We start from the raw sequence: 20792 nt of genomic DNA, 5'->3' as shown, positions 1-20792 counted from the left end.
GGGGATGTTCCTTGGAGCCACCCAAGTGGCTGCGCTCCCTGTCCCACTCCAAGCCCATACAAAGACTATGTATATGTGTGTGCATGAATTCAGAGATCCCTTTGAATTGCCAGTGCATATAGAAAATAAATCCTATCTGCAAAGCTGCATTCAGCAGGCAGCTTTTGCTGCCAAGTCCACAGTCAACAACACCAAGACAGCGGTGTCAACACAGGCACAGAAATGTAAGGAAAAAAGTTTCCAAGCTCTACAACTTTCTGCAAAGCCCCGAACAAAGGTGTTTTCACAAAGCCATCATCATTTGCCACTCCTCTGCCTGTGCTGGGCTCCTGCAGAGCCCAGGCACACATCAAGTCTGAGGTTCACCACTGAGACATTCCAAGATGCTCACCTTTATCATGGAATGCTTTGGGTTGGAAGGGACCTCAAGTCCATCCAGTTCCAACTCCTGCCATGGGCAGGGACACCTCCCACTGGATCAGGTTGCTCCAAGCCCCATCCAACCTGGCCTTGAACCCCTCCAGGGATGGGGCAGCCACCTCTGCTCTGGGCAACTTAGGCCTCCCCACCCTGACAGGAAAACGTATTTTCCTAAGATCTCATCTCAATCTCCCCTCTTTCAGCTTAAAACCATCCCACCTCATCCTATCCCTGCACCCCCTGAGAAACAGCCCGTTCCCAGCTTTAGGGCTTTAGGCCTTGCTCCAGGGACCTCTGGAAATTTCCCTTCCCACCATCTTTCAGTGAAGCATCCTCTTAGGTGTCTTTCCAAACCAATTGGTACCACTGCGTTTTCTGTGCGAGGACTGCATCACCTTTAATTAAATTAAATTAAAAACAGGTATGGAGAGAGGGCTGATGGGTTTTGCAGTCAATGCTGGATGTGGCGTACAAGTCAGATGCTCTCCAGCTGTGCTGAGATCCTCATGCCTCCACCTCTACCAAATCACAAACCGTTCATGGCCAAAGACCCAGACCTTAATCATATGAGGCAGAAAAAAAAAATCTTCCTTCCAGCATTAACCATGCATATTATTTCCATGTTTCAATTCCCACAGTACTCACTCGTGTCACCATCCTTGGTATCTTCATCCTCAGAATCCCTGTGAGGCAGAACGGGCTGCTGTCACTTGGGGGGTTAAGCTGTTTGCTCAAATGAAGAGGAAGCCTAAGGGAAAGGAGGAATTTCAACTCATTCCTCCCAAATCCTCATGCTTAGCATGGTAAATAATTCCCTTTGCACTCTGATTTACCAAAGGGAATCAACTGATTCTCCAGTACTCAGTCCAACAACATATACACCCCAAGAAGGTATTCAACGTAAATTTTCCATTTTTATCCTCCAGATGAGCTGACAACAACAGATTTTTGACACCCTGATTGGATGAGCCCCTCCAGAAGTGGTCACACCAGACATATCAAACCCACCCAAGTCCACTGAAACACAACTGTGACCTCTCCCAAAATCCAAGGGATTCAACTCAAGTTCCTACAGCCAGAATGAAGTAGAGCACCAAGCCAAAGGCCATTCCTGGGGCATCAAGAGATTAAACTAAAACAGTGAAGAAACACTGCGTGGATATACGTTAGGTCATGCTGCGGAGTATCCAGCAGAGAATTCATGGATCTGTTAGAGGGAGTCCAGAGGAGGCCATGAAGATGATTCAAGGGCTGGACCACCTCCCACAAAACAACAGGCTGAAAGAGTTTGGGTTATTCACCCTGGAGAAGAGAAGGATCCAGGGAGAACTTAGAGCAGCTTCCAGTAACAGAAGGGGCTCCAAGGAAGCTGGGAAGGGGCTCTTGATCAGAGAGTGCAGGGAATGGTTAGATTCTGAAAGAGGGAAGATTGAGATGAGATCTTAGGAAAATATGTTTTCCTGTGAGGGTGGGAAGGCCCTGGCCTGGGTTGCCCAGAGCAGTGGTGGCTGCCCCATCCCTGGAGGTGTTCAAGGCCAGGTTGGATGGAGCAACCTGATCCAGTGGGAGGTGTCCCTGCCCATGGCAGGGGTTGGAACTGGATGATCTCGGAGGTCCCTTCCGACCCAAACCATTCCATGATTCTATGATCCAATAGAGTATGCATTAGGGTATGCTGTAAAGTATCCAACAGGATATCCAGCAGGGTATGCAACAGAAATAGCCCTTCTCCACTGGCACCGAGGCATTTCTAACCGCAGGGATGTACGAGGCACTGGCTCTGGCTGCACGCCGGCATGCGCTCTGCAGCGGGCTCTGCTGCTCTGTGTTGAGATGTGCGTTTCAGGGTGGTTTTTTTATTATTAAAAGAAGGTATCAGCCTTCTGTTTGATGTGTTGTTGGTCGTGGTTGCTAAGGGGAGCAGTGTACAATTACAGCCCCAGTGATGTCCACTCTAATAATACACTTGGCTCTGCATAGCTCAGATGCAGACACAGCTCTGCTATAAAGAGCACGGCCATTTCAACAGTGGAATACTCCAACTTATGTTACATGTGACGGGTTTGTGGCACGTTGCTTAACATCCCCCCACCAAAAAAAAGCACCGCAGCCAGTAAAAAACAGTGAGTGAAACTATGACAAGCAAAAACCTCTAGCAGAACTCTTACTTTCAATGTATTAATCAAGAGTTAAGGGGGGAGGGGGCTACGAGAAAGGTGGGGACGGGCTCTTGATCAAGGAGTGCAGGGACATGATGAGGGGGGAATGGTTTCAAGCTGAAGGAGGGGATATCGAGATGAGATCTTAGGAAGAGAAGTTTTCCTGTGAGGGTGGGGAGGCCCTGGCCCGGGTTGCCCAGAGCAGTGGTGGCTGCCCCATACCTGGAGGGGTTCAAGGCCAGGCTGGATGGGGCTTGGAGCAACCTGATCCAGTGGGAGGTGTCCCTGCCCATGGCAGGGGGTGGAACTGAATGGACTTTCAGGCCCCTTCCAACACAAACCATTCCATCTTTCCATGATTCTAAGAAGGTATTTCTAGAGGGGTGAAGAAACCACCTGTATATTCACCAAGATGTTCCTGCATGCCCAGGCTCCCCAGCACAATTCAGTCGGGTCCATCCCAAGGACCAGAACAACCCAAATTACTCCTTGTACCAAACACCAAACCAAACTCAGTAAAGCAGAAAATCAAACCCAGATGACCCCCCCTACAGTGCTGAGCCCCCAAATGGCAGCATCTCTGCCAGTCTGACCAGCAACCCACCCCATGACCCTGCTTTCCAAACCTCCCTTGAGCAACCCGAAAGTTTTCAGCACCCAATTTCAAGATTCAGACAAGATTTGAGACTAAAACATGGAGTGAGGGATAAATTCAAACCAGAATTTTCCCAAGAGATTTCCTTAGTGCTGTAAATGGTGCAACACTGGTTGTGTGGATGCTCTGTAGAGGAGCTCCCTGCGGGAAGGGCATGACATGACAGCATTCCCATGCTGTGCCAACGGCATCTGTTTTGGGATCAAAACAAGTCCCCCAAGATAAGCTGCAAAAATGTGCAGTCCTGGAGTGTGAGCACCTTGGCAACAGCAGAAAATACAAGAGTCAGGTTAAAATGACAGTTTATTCAGTTTACTGCCTGGTCTATGGAAAAAAAAAGCCCTTGTTGCTTGTTTTCAGGTCCCGTGGGGCATAGGGATGCTCTACTGGGATGCTGGTAGGACAGCTCAACAGGTTAATGTATTAATTGATGAGATCCTCCAGTAGGGCGGTGCTGTTGCCATTGCAGACCCACGAGAAAGGGACAAACAAGCCTGTACAAAACATGAGCATCTGCTGGGAGCAGATGGGGGGGCGGGTGGTCCAGCCCCAGGCGCCAGCAGCACAGGGTGGGGATCACGTTGATCCCGATTTATCACACCCCGTCAGAGTAATTCCCCAGCCTGCCGGTGCCCGGCGAGCCGAGCTTCTTACGTCCAGGGATCAGATTAGTCTGAAAGGTGCTAGAGAGACAGAAATCCAGCTCTGGAGCAAGCATTTTATTAAAGATTTTGTTTGTTTTTTTAAAAAAATAATGGTAAATTTTCTAGAAATGGCTAATGGAAAACAACTGATGATGTAGGGGCAATGGCTCGAGCTGTGTGATGTTACATAGTTAACCATATATCAATATATCATATTGATACTGGAATATCAATGTTGTATCATCAACCACATCGCAATATATCATACTAATATTTATATATATCAATATTTCATATTGATAATGACCTTAATATATCAACATTAGATCATCAATCATATAAATATATCATATTGGTATATTAATATATCAATATACTATCCACTCTATTCCATAATATCCATATATTATTCAAGATAACACATTGATATTGATAATGTATCATGTGTCAATGACACTAATGCCCTTATTTCGGAGCAAGACAGCTGCAACGAGCCTTTTTTGCTTCATACCTGAGTCTGTATTGGGTATAAACTGGAGAGGGGAAGATTAAGACTAGACATAAGGAAGAATTTCTTCACCATGTGAGTGGAGAGGCCGTGGCCCAGGTTGCTCAGGGAAGCTGTGGCTGCCCCATCCCTGGAGGGGTTCAAGGCCAGGTTGGGTGGGTTCTTGAGCAACCTGATCCAGTGGGAGGTGGTTGGAACTAGACAATCTTCGAAGTCCCTTCCAACCCAAACTATTCTATATTCTATGATTCTCCATAATCCCAAAGGACCACCATTATCCTCAATTTTTGAATAACACCCTGCTGCTCCCTGGCCATCTCTCCTGGACTTTATTTTGGACTTCTTAGCATCACTCAGACAAACAGGGGAAATCACAAGAGTGACCTGGCATGGGATGAGTGGGATGCTCAGATGGGTTAGAGTCCTCTCAAGCCCTTTGCTGCTAAATCTGGGACTGATATCGACTGCAGTTTGTCTCTTCCTGCTTTATAATAGCTCTAGAAATAAATCAATTGGGAAAAAATCACTGCCTGGTACATATGATAGGCAGATGTGTATGCTGCCCAAGCACTTTGCAGGGGAGAGTGGAGAAGGAGTGGTCACTAGGAGAGATGCTGGATTTGATACGTGCTCAGTGCAATAAGAAAAGCAAACCCAGCTACTGCAGAATTATCATAGATTATGTTCAATATTAATTATCATAGAATCACAGAATCATAGACTGGTTTGGTTTGAAAGGGACCCCAAAGCCCATCCAGTTCCACCCCCTGCCATGGGCAGGGACACCTCCCACTGGATCGGGGGCTCCAAGCCCCATCCAACCTGGCCTTGAACACCTCCAGGGATGGGGCAGCCACCACTGCTCTGGGCAACCTGTGCCGGTGTCTCACCAACCTCACAGGAGAACATTTCTTCCTAATATTTCATTTAAATCTTCCCTCTTTCAGCCTAAAACCATCCCACCTCATCCTATCCCTGCACTCCCTGATCAAGAGCTCCTCCCAGCTTTCCTGGAGCCCCTTTCAGTGCTGGAAGTCTCCCTGGAGCCTTCTCTTCTCCAGGCTGAATAACCCCAACTCTCTTAGTCTGTCGTTTTGTGGGAGGTGGTCCAGACCTGGGCTCATCTTTATGGTTCTGTTTTATTTTGTTCCCTTTTTCCCTGCTTACCGTGTTGCTCAAAAGCCAACTCAGCCCTCACAAGATACAGGCAGCCCAGCCCAACATTGAAGGGACAGTGTCCAACAAGAGCAAGCAGGGCAAGAAGATGTGTCTAAACTGGAGTGATGCTGGGAACTTCACATGTGCAGGGAACAGAGAAATGAAATGAGAGCTTTGTACATGACATAGATAACGTGTGTGCAAGGGAACAGCCAAGTGGAAATGTATGTTAAATTAAGGGTTGGAAATTCAGGGTTTCAGCTCTACATGCCCTGTCTCTAGAGAGGTAGAAAGATACAGGTCCATGTGAAACCTTTTCCAGAAAGCAATCCCTCCACAGTAAAACACCCTCTCCCCAGGAAACCTCAGGTAGATGAGGACAGTGCTATTTCTCCATCATTCACCCTTATGGTGGAACGTTTTTCAGAGCCACTGCTTTTTTCCTCACCTCTAACTTTGCTGTCGTTGACTGTTTTGGAGCAGAAAAATCAACCACTGCTGCATATACGAATAAACAAGTCACACAGAATAATTAGCACACACCCAAAGTATTTAAGTCTCAGCTGCAATCAGAAACCAGGAATGAGCCCATCAGCCAGGTGATACAACTGTCTACTCAGGGACCATGACATAACTTAGTATCTCTGGGGCTGAGCTGGACTTCAGCTGAAAAGAATAGCGAAGACCCTCCACTGTAATACCCTCCAAGTTCAATTCATGACATGGAGATGCTGCCACAAGCAACCCACAGAATCACAGAATCAGATAGGTTGGAAAAGGACTTTTAAGATCGAGTCCAACTGCTAACCCAACACTACCAACCGCACCACTAAATCACGTCCCAAAGCACCATATTCACATGGCTTTTAAACCCCTTCAGCGATTGTGACTCCTCCTTTGCCTGCTGCCCTAGGCAAACTGTTGCAGTGCAACCCTTTCCTGAAGTAATTTTTCTTAATATAACCCCCCCGGTGCAACTCATGACACTTCCTATTGTTCTATCTCCCTCACTTGGGAGAGGAACACCTACCTCACTACAGCCTCCTTTTGGGCAGTTGCAGAGGGTGATAAGGTCTTCCTTCAGCCTCCTCTTCTCCAGGATAAACAGCCCCAGGTCCCTCAGCCACTCCCATAACCCCTGTGCTCCAGACCCTTTCTTAGCTCCACTTCCCTTCTCCAGATGCCTTCTAGCCCCTCAATGTCTTTCTTATAGTGAGCGGCCCAAAACTGAACACAGGGTTCGAGGTGTTGCCTCACCAGTGCCAAGTCCAGGAGGATGATCACTCCTACTCCTGCTGGGCACAACGTTGCTAATGCAAGCTAGGACACCGTTGGGCTTCCTGGCCACCTGGGCCACTGCTGGCTCATGCTGAGCTACTATTAACCATTATCTCCAGGAGCTTTTCCACCAGGCAGCTTTTCAGCCACTGTTCCCCAATCCTGGAGCACTGCATGGGGCCCAAGGTTGTGGCCCAAGTCCAGGACCCAGCACTGAGCCTTGTCGAACCTCATCCTGGTGGCCTTGGCCCATTGATCCAGCCTGTCCAGATCGCTCTGTAGCATCTTCCTTCCCTCAAGCAGATGGACCCGTTCATTTTATAGATGGGCACTCATGCAAGACACCGTATTTCCACACACAACTCATAATTTTATGTCATTACCTGCAACATGTTGAGGAGCAGACTTCGGAATTTGGTTCCTTCCACCATGAAGAGGGCCATTTTGTCACAAAGTTTGGCTGCTGTGGAAGCAAAGCTGCGGTCTGTCACCGCTTTCTGGTAGATGGTCTTGACTATCTCTCCCAGCATCTCCTCAGAGTTGGTAGAGTTTTGGGCTTCCTCCATGAAGGTGGTGAGCTTAGAGTCAACATCACTGCTGTTGTTCCTCATGCTATTGAGGATTTCAATTAATTTGTCCATTTTGTTCTTTTCAGGATTAGTGTTTTCCACTGTGACTTCGTCCTGGTCCGTGAAAAGGGAAAGACAAGGCATCTGTTACACAAGGAAAAAACAGACGTATCAGCCCCTGTCCTTCCACATACAGTAAAGGGGGAAGGGGGATTGGGGAAACATAAACAGAGGTAGAGAAATCAAAGCATCTTTTAGAGGCACAACAGTGTTATCTTAGCATTGAAAACCATGTGTGAAAGAGTTCTGATCCAGAAATGTTCCCAATTCCCACAGCATTCAGTCCTTTCCCTCAGCTCCAGGAGAAGATTTGCTCAACAGTCCTGAGCCAGTATGCCAAGGTCAGACTATTCCTGACTGCCTCTGGCATCCTGAATAGGCTTCTTGGGGTGCCTGCAACATGGTGATAATGGACATTATTTGCCTCTATTTTGAAAGTACACTGTTTGCAAAACACTCAGATAACAATCGTACAAAAAATTTACTTTTTAATATGTATTTAATGAACTAAATTGAGATCAAAGATGTCGCATGATCCTGGCATTAGAAAAACTCTTAACTTTTCCATCTCTTGACTGTTACACTCCTCAATTCCCATCACTACCACATAATTTATTACTCCTTTTCAACATTTAATTACGCATTTGTCCTTTTCCCCTCAGTATAAAGCATGCATCCTGCTTATTATGGACTGTTCGCCTCCCTTCTTCTTGTCCAGTCTTAAAATGTGCAATACAATATAAACCTGTAACAATTTTTTGGATAACCCCAATGACAACTGGCAACTGGAGTTGTCCAAAACTCACATCAGGAGACCAGTTGTCTTGACTACACCCACTCAAGCGTGGGTGCTTATAGGATGTACTTCTTATAAGACTATAAATTTGAAGTGTGGGCAATAAAATGAATACTCTGAAAGACCGCTATACTCCCATTGCTTTAAAGAACATAAAAATAACTAAGAAAATCTCTTCCTCCTCCTCATGCCACATACATAAATAGTAAATGCCCATGTATTCGAAGGTATACATTTCCAACATGCGCTCCCATGGAATTGTATATGTTCAGGTTATTTTTGCTATGCATTTTGGAAATCTCATTGGAGATACCCCTACTAACACATTTTCCAGGCTGACAAAAGAAGCTCAAGAGACAGAATCTGAGTTTCAGTTGGGGCAAATGAAAATATCATCTCCAAATTCCTCAGAAATCTGAGGCTGAATATTGTTTCCAAAAAGGTTTTCTCCTCCATCACTTGCATGTAATAGTTTTGTTATTGTTGGGTTGTTGGAAAGAAGGGGGAAGATAACCATGTTTCAATTAACTGCTGAGATAAATGGATATAAGCATTTAAGTACCTGCCTCAAACTACTCAGCAATCAAAAGTCAAACCTCTGAAATAGTGCAGACAAATTGCGTTTTTTAGACGTCTTTGCAAAGCTGATGAGCTCTGCACACTGGGAGGCTGTCAGCTGGGATGAGACCCTGGGGAAGGAGGACCTGTGCTGTAGCTCATGTGGGCACCAGCCTTCCCTGATGATCTTTGCATGGGTAGGGGTGGAGTTCCCAGTCCTTCTTGGAGAACACGTGCTGGTAGCAACCTCAACCAAGGAGGTGAGCTAAAAGCTTTGGCATTGTGTCAATAAAAGGCCTTCTGAAGCACGAAGATGTTTCAAAAGAAGTGTTGGCACAAGGAGAGAAGGGTATATAGGGTGCATTCATGGAAAGGTCCCTTAATTCCAACACACCCTTTGTATAGAGAAAGGCCAACAACCAGACCCTTGAGAAAAGGGAAACTCGACATTCCTCTAAGAAACAGTACCTTTTCTTTTAGTCTTCTCCGCAGCCTGTCCTTGGAAGACTGAAGCAAATTGATCTTGGGTCTTTCCCCAATGCGCTCGTGAATACTGTCTTTCCGCTTGGTCTCCGACTCCTGGATGTACTGTTGAGACTGCTTCTCCACAGCCTCCGGGCTCCGATGTGTTTCCGTGGGAATATGCACTGTGCAGACGGAGTTGTCCTCGATTTTCAGATTCTCAGTCTCTTTGGCATTTCTGTGCGTTTCTTTGTCGTTGGGTGAGTGCTTCTGGTTGTGGTGCCATCTCCGGTTCTGGCTGTAGCCATGGTGGCCTGTCCTGCTTGAGGAATGAGGGGCTTGTCCTCCCTGGTAGAGTTTCTGGTGGTCCCTGTTGTGTTTGGTGCCACCTTGCTGATGATCTGTGTGCTGCTGAGACTTGTTCCCACTGGGAAGTCTCTGCTGTCGCCTGGAAAGTCAAAGAAATTTGTTAGTACATTCTTTCCAGCATGGCCCTCTTTGGTTAACACATCTGTTCAACCAAACACCCTGGTCCTTGGCAGGCAGGGTCTGTGGGTCTCCCTGTGACAAAAGGAGAGCCGGTTTCTTGGAATCTAACACAACCCAGTACTTAAGCCCCTAACTCTCTTTCAATAACAGGCATATTTCAGCTCAAAGTTTTCACGAACAGCTATATAATGTGACTTTGGTTCCCATGAAAATTTCTCCCAGGTTTCTGGGTTATCTATTGCTTCCACACTAAACCAGCGAAGACCTGGTTTGTCCCAGTTCAGCAGTGGGATGTGAGCCAGGCAAGAAATACCAGGAAATACATTTTTCTGAAGAGCTAAGGAGCTCCTGATAAGCCTGGCCCACATTTTCTCTTGCTCCTCCTGCTTGCCACCTCTGTTGTACCAACATAGCATTGGTTTGCCGTGCATCATTTCAGTTGCATTAGGAATTTCCAAGAGAGTAAAAAAAAGCTAAAAAGCGAATTAAGGTGTAAAAGACACCAAAAGGCTTTGTTTGTCCTTTCTTTATGCATATCCTTCATCACTGCTACAATGGCAGAGGATGTGTGTACAGCTGGAGAAGCTGACGACCATGCACGACTGGCAGCACAGACAGCCAGGACCATAACGTCCAGATAGAAGGCTAGGTAAATATGGCTCCAACCAGATAATATGGAAATTCCGTAGGCACGAAGGGGAGGAATTAACCACAAATGGTTTGCTCAAGAGACTACAGTGACCCAGAAAGGGTTAGCAAGCCCCTGTATACTGGCCATAACTGGTAGCTGAGGCAGAAGAAACACTTTGGAAGCCTTGGAAATTTCAGATTTCCACACCGGCTGCAAGTGTGGCTCTCCCCAGCAGCGATGGCTGAGCCAGCATGCCATCATCAAAGCTGTAATTAAGATGAAGACAGTCCTGGCATTGGCTGCCTTTGCCTGAGACTCTGCAGGGTTTGTTCTATGCACTACAGCACCTTCCTGCTGGCTCGCTGACTTTTTAACATGCGGTGTTGGCTCTGAGAGCACATGGGATGCTTCAAGGCTCCAGCTCCTTACAAGGCTGCTGGGAGCAGCACTGAAGGCTTGGAAGGGATATCTCCCCAACACCACTGCCCCGAAACAGGGGAATAACAGCAAGTACTGCAGTGACCACACCACTCTGCATCTATACTGTTTTTGTAGTTATTATAATCCATTTCCTTGCTCATGCCTTATCCCAAACCTCCACCTCCATTTGGATAAATAGCAGTGTTTATTTAAAACCTGTCACATAGCAATTAATTTTATTTTCACCATCCACGCTGCTCAGCTGAAGGTGCTTGGACAAAGGAAGGGGCCATTCTCAAATACATTTCAATGGTCAGCAGCTAAACAGTCTCCAACCTTGCCTGCCAGAGCCATCTGCCCATCAAATATGTATTCCTTGGCATCCCCAGGAGTTAAAACCTATTTTCCAAGGCCAACTGGCTCTTAACCCCGAAGAGCGTGGGCTCGTGTTTGGTGAGCATAGGATGAAGAGGCTTGTTTGTGGTGGCAATGGAAGGAATTTATGTTTAGTCTCAGACCACCAGATCCGGTTTTCTGAGATATTCAGCATGGATATTTTCTCTTTGCAAGCTGAATGGCAGGGAATTAAAAAAAAAAAAGAAGAAGGAGATGGGGCAAGCTTTCCTGTTTTCTGGAGCTTACAAGCATTTTATGAGTACAGAATCTCCACATCAAGTTTTCCTGGCATTTCTTTGTTTCCTCTCAGTAACGCAATCACATAAACTGCTTTGTAAAAACACTTATTAAAAGAGGACTGTCAAAATAAAAGCTAGTTAAAACCCTTATCTAGTATTAAACCCTCACATGCTTAAGCGGGCAGGAGTTTTGCTGATATAATTCAGCCTTTGCTTTCTGTGGGTTTGCTCTTTTCTTGTCTCAAACATTTAACTGTTTGAGTGCACTTTTGGGGTACGTTATGCATTATGACACCCTAATTTTAATTTATTCTAACACAGGTTATTAGCTAGACAGGCTGCTATTGTATTTAGGCTGGAAATACTGCACAGAAATGATAAAAGTTGCACACAGACACAGCTTTAATTTAAGCAGAGGTAAGGCAAACCACCTGGAAATGCGCTGGGAATTCCTGCAAGAAATGTATGCAGGGACATTTTCTTCCTAAAGAAAAACTGATATTATAAAACCTGAACCATTTTTGTTTACGTACTGTGAAAGAAAAAAAAGGTTTAAGACTGAAAAAAGCCCCAAACAGTTAAGCCAATGTGGAATTTGCAAGATTGTTCGGTTTAGGGATTTTGCAACAAGACAGGGAGAGAACAGGCAGCTCTGTCCCCATACAGGGCAGCTAAAATGCAATATCCTGGTGGCAAGGGGGAGGGCAAACACAAACTGAAGCTCTGCAGTTATTGATCACACAAGGAAAACATCAGAGTTAAACAAGTTAGGGGGAAAAAATAAAAATGAAAGAAATAAAAGGCAAAGAAACAAGAATGGCAAACAAGGAGCAACATCTGTGACTTGGCAGCAGGCAGAGGTCTAGACGATAATCCAGCATTCAGGCACAGAGTTGTGTGCTTTTATCTTCCCAATATCCCAGTAAAGAAGAAAAACCAAGAAGAAGGACTCCGCAGTGAAAAATTGCTGAAGGAGGGAGAATGGGGCACAGAACTTAACATTTTTTTCACAACAAAGCACTGCAAAGCCCAGAAGATGGGGATGACACATCCTTGCTCTCTGGTGTGACCCAGGTGCTGGGGGCACAGAAAGTGCCAGAAGGGGGCAAAAAGGGGACCAAGGCACCACACCACACACCAGCTGTGGGTGGAGTTGATGGAAACATCCTCATGCTTGCTCAAGGGCAGAGATGATGGCTTGAGGTCACCCTCCGAGCTTACGGAACCAGTGATGCCCCATCCCTGCAGGTTTTCAAGATAAGGTTGGATGAGGAGTGGAGCAACGTGACCAGTGGATGTCCCTGCCCACGGCAGAGGGTTGGAACTGATAATCATTAAGGACTCCTCTGACCCAAACCATTCTATGACTCTCTGATCTTTTCATGTAGGAACCCAAACGCATCTCCCAGTCAAAGGTTTCAGGATTGTGATACTGCAGGGAGGAACAGTTGAAGCTTGAACCACACAAAAACATATCTTCAAAAAAAATTCACACCCAGCTCTTACCTTTCGTCTCTGTTTAATGTTAAATAACTGCTTTCCCTTTACAGACCAAATTCTGATTCAAGGTAAAAACTGCTCCCGCTGTCAGTGAGACAGGGGATTTGACCATTGGTCAAAGTGGAATCTTAAAGAGATGTTTGGAGTTACAAAGAAACTGCAGAAGACCTGAAAAACCAAGGGGAGGCAGCCAGGGTTGTCAAGCTGGAAATATGATGGTATTGCTTGTGCTACAAAATTTCCATTTATTTTTTTATTTCATTAACTAAATGAGATACTTTTTAACAGAATTTAGATCTGACACATGGCTGTTCTGCTGGAGGAGCCCACACAAACAAATCCAAGGCTTCAGCTGTCTCAGTGATTACCAGACTACGTGCTCAGAAATACAGGATTCCTGCAAGTTTTTACTACATCGTTTGTGCCCAAGGAAAGGAGCCGGAAGGCAGAAGGCTGGGGAAAATAACTCCAGACACGTGGACAGCTGTGGTTTAAAACACAGTTGCTCTCTCCCGTCATCCCTGCTCATATGCCCTGGAGCGAGACAAGTCCTCCAAAAGCCCCCACCATTTGTCTGGCATGTAGAGAGCTGGAGGACAACGCAGGGTTACACTCCCTTGGTGGTTGCATGGAGACTTGGTTAGGCAGCTCCTGCAAACACAGAGAGGTGAGGAGCTACACCTCTAACGGCACTTGGAGACACTCAGGCAAGAAGTTGAGAATAAAGAGAAGGCCAATGGCATCTTGGCTTGGATCAGAAACGGCGTGGCCAGCAGGTCCAGGGAGGTTCTTCTCCCTCTGTACTCGGCACTGGTGAGACCGCTCCTCGAATCCTGGGGTCAGTTCTGGGCCCCTCACCACAAGAAGGATGTTGAGGGCCTGGAGCGAGTCCAGAGAAGAGCAACAAAGCTGGGGAAGGGGCTGGAAAACAGGCCTTGTGAGGAACGGCTGAGAGAGCTGGGGGTGTTTAGCCTGGAGAAGAGGAGACTGAGGGGAGACCTCATTGCTCTCTCCAACTACCTGAAAGGAGGTTGTGGAGAGGAGGGAGCTGGGCTCTTCTCCCAAGTGACAGGGGACAGGACAAGAGGGAATGGCCTCAAGCTCCGCCAGGGGAGGTTCAGGCTAGACATTAGGAAAAAATTTTTCATGGAAAGGGTCATTGGTCCCTGGCAGAGGCTGCCCAGGGAGGGGGTTGATTCACCTTCCCTGGAGGGGTTTAAGGCATGGGTGGATGAGGTGCTGAGGGACATGGGTTAGTGTTTGATAGGAATGGTTGGACTCGATGATCCGGTGGGTCTTTTCCAACCTGGTGATTCTATGGCCAAGGTCAAATTTTCTGCTCCCCCATCTTCCGGCTGGTGAATGGAAATATTCCTCACTCCATTTTGCAGATAGTAAGTTTCTCTCCACCTTTCTTCTGCCAAGGCAGGATCTCATCTCAGTGCCATGATTAGGCCCAGGAATATGATGCTAAGTCTTGACTACCTCATGATCAGCTTTGCTATTAACATGCCTGCAATTAATTAGCATTTGCTGTTATAAAGGATAGAACAAGATCTGCTGCGGAAATGGACCTATGGGACTCTCCACTCCTACACGGGTCCCAGATCCCACTTATCCATGGCACCCCTCAGTGCTGGAACAGAAGAGTATCCTCCAAATCATGTAGCAACTGTACTTGTGAATGGAAGACCGGTGGGGCTGGATCTGTGGGCTGAAGTTTCACCTTTTTTTTTTTGAAAATCCCACAGTAATTTTCCATGGAGGGAGGGAAATTAAAGAAAACTCTTACAGACACCACTGAATGAGTTAATTTCACAGACACCGATGGCAACGAGGTTCTTTAAGGCTGTTCTAGCTAGCTGCCCTGAAAAGGGAAAGGGCAGGAAGATGCAGAGCCCCCTGAAACATCCCCATAACAATCTGGTGTCTCCAGGCTTAGATTTCCCAAATGAAGCATTTCATGCACCACAAAGCCTAACAGCAACCCCATCCCTGGCCAGGGACACAATCGTCAGTGTCATGGCTGGGAGAGAGGTACCCACCAGCATGTTCTACCACCACACACCTCCTCTGCCCTCAAAAGCCATGCAGATCACATGGCAGTCTTGGATGCCACGAGTAAGGGGATGTAGCTCCCAAAACAACCAGATTGGCACCCCTGGGCAGGCACTGCTGGAGGGGTTTCCCAGTGGTACTGGCTTAGAACGCCTAAGGGACATTGTGATCCAAACTGGAAGGCCTAGAAGATGCCAGTTAGGAGCTGATGAAATTTTACAGCATCTAAAACTGGTCCTGGAGGTCTAATTTTGCACTGGGAGGCCAATGTGAACATTGCAATTAATATAATGTGGAGGAATTTCTGTTCTAGAGGCCTGACTTCCCCCAGAAGTACTGTTTACCAAGCCAACCTCCATCTAAGGCACTCTGATATTTTAAGTGCATGCATAATGACAACTCAGCACTGCTTGGGTGCAGGGAGAATCACAGTCCAGCCATGGCCACTTTCTATCCTCGCTACGACTGATAGAGGAAAACACTCAAATAAGCTTGACAGCTCTGCATGGAGCGCTGGAGCGTCTTCCCTGTGAGGACAGGCTGAGGGAGTTGCTCGTGTTCAGCCTGGAGAAGGCTCCGACAAGATCTTATAGCAACCTTCCAGTATCTGAAATGAGCCTACAAGAAAGCTGGAGAGGGACTATTCATAAAAGCTTGTTGTGGATATAAGCTGGAGAGTGGCAGATTTAGAGTAGACATAAGGAAGAATTTCTTCACCATAAGAGTGGTGAGACATTGAAACAGGTTGCCTAAGGAAGCGGTGGCTACCTCATTCCTGGAGGTGTTCAAGGCCAGGTTGGATGGGGCCTTGGTTAACCTGATTTAGTGGGATATCCCTGCCCATGGCAGAGCGTTGGAGCTAGATGATCTTTGAGGTCCCTTCCAGCTCTAACTATTCTATGATTCTATGATTTAAACAAAAAAACTCAAAACCCTACAGAAAGCAACAAACTCCACCTCCAAGGATGCAGAACACAGGACTTCTGTCTGTTTTCCCTCTGGCTTTCTCTCTCAAACTGGTTTTGCTTGGCTTCAGTTTCATTTTTGTTTGCATTTTTCTCAGATGAGAAGGGAACAAGATGTCATGTTCACTCCTGAAAACAAAAATGAAATTCTTCACACTTTTTTGATGCCTTTCTGTCACTAGGGCTAAAATCTATCACAAGACCCAGGTTGAGCGTCTGGATGGACACAGCATTTTGGAAGTACAGAAAAATCTGCCTGTCAAATTGGTGCTTATCAGAATCTAAAAATCATCTTTGAACAGTTGAGACTTGATGCATGCTTTATGTCTTACACATACGCATCCTTGAAAACATACAATAAACTCCAGAAGACAAGCACAGCCAAGAAAAACAACACCATGAGGGCAGAGATGTTTTTGTTGAGGCTCACAGCATCTGGCTGCTGGGAAAAGCATTTTGAAACCTTCAGACAAGCTGTCTACCTGGGAACAAGTCCTCTTGTCATTGCCTAGTTCTTGGGGTGCAGCCACTGCAGACAACACTCCCTTGGGTCTGGACATCATGTCTGCCTCTGTTTGCTAGAGGAGATTTAGTTTGGCCTTTACAACATACCTAGACTCACTATAAACCAACAGCGTAGCACTGATATTTACTGTGAGGGTGATGAAACACTGGCCCAGGTTGCCCAGAGAGGTTGTAGACCCCCCAGTCCCTGGAAACATTCAAGGTCAAGTTGGACAGGGCTCTGAGCAACCTGATCAAGTTGAAGATGTCCCTGCTCATTGCAAGGGATCTGGACTAGAGGACCTTTAAATGTCTCTTCCAACCTAAACCCCTCTGGAATTTTATAGTTGTCTCATACAGAAACACCCAAGGTGCTCATGTAGTAATGCATCCAAAAAATGGTTTGTCACAAAACATCGTTCACCATGGGATGCACTATCTTCTGGTATGCGATGCTGACTGATTTGGCCTCCCAAATACCTGATTTCTCCCTAAGGCTTTCTGCAGGATAACTTCACGCCACCAGTGCCCACTACTTCTCGCAACACGGTGATGGGACATCTCACTCACCGGAGTGCCAAATGAGCACCCAGCCTGCAGGCTGTGCTGCAGGAGCAGAGGCAGTGCTGCTGGGCTGAGAGGACAGAGCAGACTCAGCAAAGCACTGAAAAGCAAACTTGTCTACTGCTTAAATCCAATGTAAGTTCCCACATACTGCGATGCTTGGCCGCACAGGCTGCCTGAGTCAGCTATTTTCTTCTAAGCTTCATGGAAATGAATCTTCAGGAGGAATGTAAGTAGCTGTTTTGCAACACCAGCTTGGGAAAGACATCCCAAGTACAGATGGCAAGTGAGATAGCTCCAAACCAGCTCTTTAAATGCTTAGCTGGATCTCCTAGAATTCATTAGGGATGTCCTTATTGCACAGGCTGGGCAACCAGCTAGTAAGACACCCCCTGGACTTCAAGGCTGATTGCCCAGAGTGGTGTAGAAATCACTGCAGTGATTTCATGTAGAAATTGCTTGGAAATGACTCTCTTCATAAACTACATTGCTTGGAATTATGTTTTTGGATTCTTAGCATTCTGTAAACATGATTGCAAAAATTACATCAAACCCATAGGAAAATGCAGTGACAAGGAACCCAAACTGGTTTAGTTGAAATAAAGCTGAAAGACACAACTGTGGTACATGATGTTTCCCAAACATCTCCTGAGCATAAATACACACGGATCCTGAACTACTAGTAAGAATGCAAGTTGAATGAATAGATTTATCTTTTACTACTTCACAGTAAAAGAGCTTATATCTCAGACTCCAGGCTGCCTCTTTTAAAAATACACCAAGGCTGATCAGTTATCCCGAGATCTGATAATCCTCCAAGAGATATAAACTTTAAGCCCATGCCAAGATGCACAGACACAACCCATCACTAACCCTCCATGGTCCTGTCCCTCAAGACACATCCTAAATAGTATGTACGAGCCCCCACCTGCTGCCTTTTTGTTCAGCTGTCTTCCTTTAGACCTCTGTGACTCTTTGACCGCAAGCAAGGAGACGTCCTAGGTTTTTTCCATACCCTATTTATACCAGTGCTTTCTAGTGAAGAAATAAATGTCTTTCCTGTAGAAGCTAAGGCAAGATTTGACAGGATCTCCTAACAGCTGTCCAGACACATGAGCTGACCCAAAGTCAATGGCAAGCAACTACTTCCGACACTAGGATCTGGTAAAACATCAACCCAAGGAGCAGAAGAGCTTTGGACTTGGGTGTGCCAAAAGCCTTTATCAAGCACGTTAAATAAACCACTTTAAAAATAATGCAGCATGCTATAGCATTTAGCGTAGACCTTTAGAAGCTGGGATAATCTTGACATTGACTCCTAAACAGCTCCCCAAATGCAGACCTAAGCCTGATCCACTTTCAAGAGAAGAGTTTTGTCCCTGCTGGATCCCATTCCTGCCTCCTATCTCATGTTCTCTCTGCTGCTACATGGATGTGCAGAGCTGTGCCAGTGTCTAAACCACTCAAAAAATTACTTTCTCTTGGATGAGTTTCCATTTATCAGTTTGGATGGGAACAGGCTGCCTGGGGGGAAGTCACGGAGCTGTGTCACCTTCCGCAGCTCCATATGGCTGCTGGCTCTTGCTGCTTGGGGACAAGCACCCCCAGCTTTAATCAGGAGATATGGATGACCCGTAGCATCTGCACAACACTGGGAATGGATGGAGCAATGTTAGTTTAAATGAAATAAAGCGACTTGTTGTCCACTAAAGCCCTGGAGGCTGTCACACTAAATAAAGACTTTATCAGAGAAAGAGCAGATACTCAGCACTTTCATGCCTGTAAATGACCCTGGCACCTTCAGAATCAATCTAGGGACTTTCTTTCCCACAGATGGTCCCTTGGAGACAGACTGCTGTGGCCTTAGTAGGAATAAATGGAAACAAAACAGTTAACAAATATCCAAAAATAGAGCGCAGTTAACTTTTATTTTTTTTAATACAGAGATGAAAAATCCCTGGGTGATTTACGTGCCAGCAGAGATATTAGCTGCATATAATAGATGCAATATTTTTAATACTAATATTTTGGGCTGAGACAAGAGTGGGAATGGAAAGTATTTCCAGTGCCTTGACTTCTTTATTTTGCAAACATCAGTTGCTAACTGGGGTCAGACAGAAATATTGTTTCTGCAACAAGAGCCCAAACAACTCGAGCTGGCAACTTCTTCACACACTAACCATGCCAGGAGGCCCTGCAGAGCTTCAGCACACTGTTCCCTCCCAGGTCTTCAGGGCCAAAGTCCCTAACTCGGGCTTGCAGGGAGAAGAGATGGTTGGTAAATGTTCTCCTGCAGAGAAGGTGGCTACTTGCTGTGGCCAAAACCTGCAAGTCACCCATGAAACCACACTGTTGAAGTGCTGCTGGGCTTCTTCAGATGGGCCAAGACTCATGGAAAGAACTTGTATGTCACGGGGAATGTCGTAAGACCTTTTTTTACCCATCAAAAGCATCAACGTCTGCTTGCCCTTACCTCTCAGTTCAGTTGCCAGAGAGCTTTAGAGAACAATTTGGTGGCATAAAGCGCTTGGTGCTCATTCCATGTGATCACCAGCAATAGCACAGTTATATTCAAGGATTGAAAGCAGGAGGAAGAAACAAGTTATTTCACTTCATATTCACTCCAATAACCGGCTGCTGACAACACTTCCATGAACTCTTGCTGGAAAACAACATGTAGATGGATAAACCTATTTCCAGTACTGAGGAGCCATGCTGGAAACACTCCACCAAAGAGAAAGCCATTTCAATAACAGATTGGTTTCCTAGTGCAGAGGAACCTGCCACTATGTTTCCTTCCCTCAATTCTGGCCGGCTGAAAAAGCATCACGTAGACGATTTGACACTAAAAGAGCAGCCTTGGAACACAGTCTCATGGGTGATGGGGTTCACACATACAAGGATCTGGCAGCCCTGGGTTCACTGTGAGGTCTGCAGAGGGGGAAGGTCCAACCACAGCCTCCTCCCTCCTTTCTGCCTTGGTGTCCCTGCAGGGAAAGGGAGGATGCTGGAAGCAATCCTCTGCCAAAGAGCACTTTGAGGTTGACGGAGAACAAAACACAGCAGTGTTGTTTCATCTCTGGCTGCCTTCCCCGGGGGCAGCTCTTGCATTGCTTCCCCATGACTCTTCCTACAGTTGAGTGACCCAACAGCGCTCTGCGCTTGCCCAAGCGATGAGGACTTTCCTGCCAGGCTGGTTGGAAATAACCAAGTCACATCATCAGCTACCAAAGCAACACCAGTATGACCAAGTTGATGAAAGTGCCCTTGGTGGAGGACCACAAAAAAGATCCGAGGGGTGGAATATCTCTCCTATGAGGACGTGCAAGGGCAGTTTGGTTTGTCCAGCTTGGAGAAGAGAAGGCTCCAGGGAAACCTTATTGCAGCCCTTCAGTATTTAAAAGGGTCTCATAAGAAAGATGAGGTCAGACTTTTTGGTAGGGCTTGTAGCAATAGAACAAGGGGTGATGGATTTCAATCAATAGAGGGGCACTTCAGACTGGATAGAAGGAAGAAGTTTATTATGCTGGTAAGAAATTGTGAAACACTGGCATAGGTTGCCCAGAGAGGTGGTGGATGCCCAATGCCTGGAAACATTCCAGGTCAGGCAGGATGGGGCTCTGAGCAACCTGACTGAGTTGAAGATTGTCCTGTTTCTGCAGAAGGGCTGGGCTGGATGGGACCTTTAAGGGTCTGTTCCAAACCAAGCCCTTCTATGGTTCTATAATCCCAGAGCAGGCACTGCTGAACACTTCCACT

The 20792-nt window shown here is 46.3% G+C and overlaps 1 protein-coding gene across 3 annotated transcripts in view; it reads right to left on the bottom strand.

Annotated features, from left to right (window-relative positions):
- CTIF (cap binding complex dependent translation initiation factor) overlaps positions 1-20792 on the bottom strand; it is a 165304-nt gene that overhangs the window by 36242 nt on the left and 108270 nt on the right. For 2 of the 3 annotated variants that reach the window (XM_069880981.1, XM_069880983.1), the window contains 2 exons: positions 9274-9715; positions 7206-7535 (listed from right to left, as the gene is read on the bottom strand). In XM_069880981.1, the coding sequence (XP_069737082.1) occupies positions 7206-7535; positions 9274-9715 (772 nt within the window). The remainder of the gene's footprint in view (positions 1-7205; positions 7536-9273; positions 9716-20792) is intronic. The other variant, XM_069880982.1, reaches the window with a different exon arrangement.

Source organism: Phaenicophaeus curvirostris, chromosome Z, assembly GCF_032191515.1.
Source record: "Phaenicophaeus curvirostris isolate KB17595 chromosome Z, BPBGC_Pcur_1.0, whole genome shotgun sequence".
NCBI lineage: Eukaryota > Metazoa > Chordata > Aves > Cuculiformes > Cuculidae > Phaenicophaeus > Phaenicophaeus curvirostris.
This window is presented reverse-complemented; position numbering and strand designations above follow the sequence as displayed.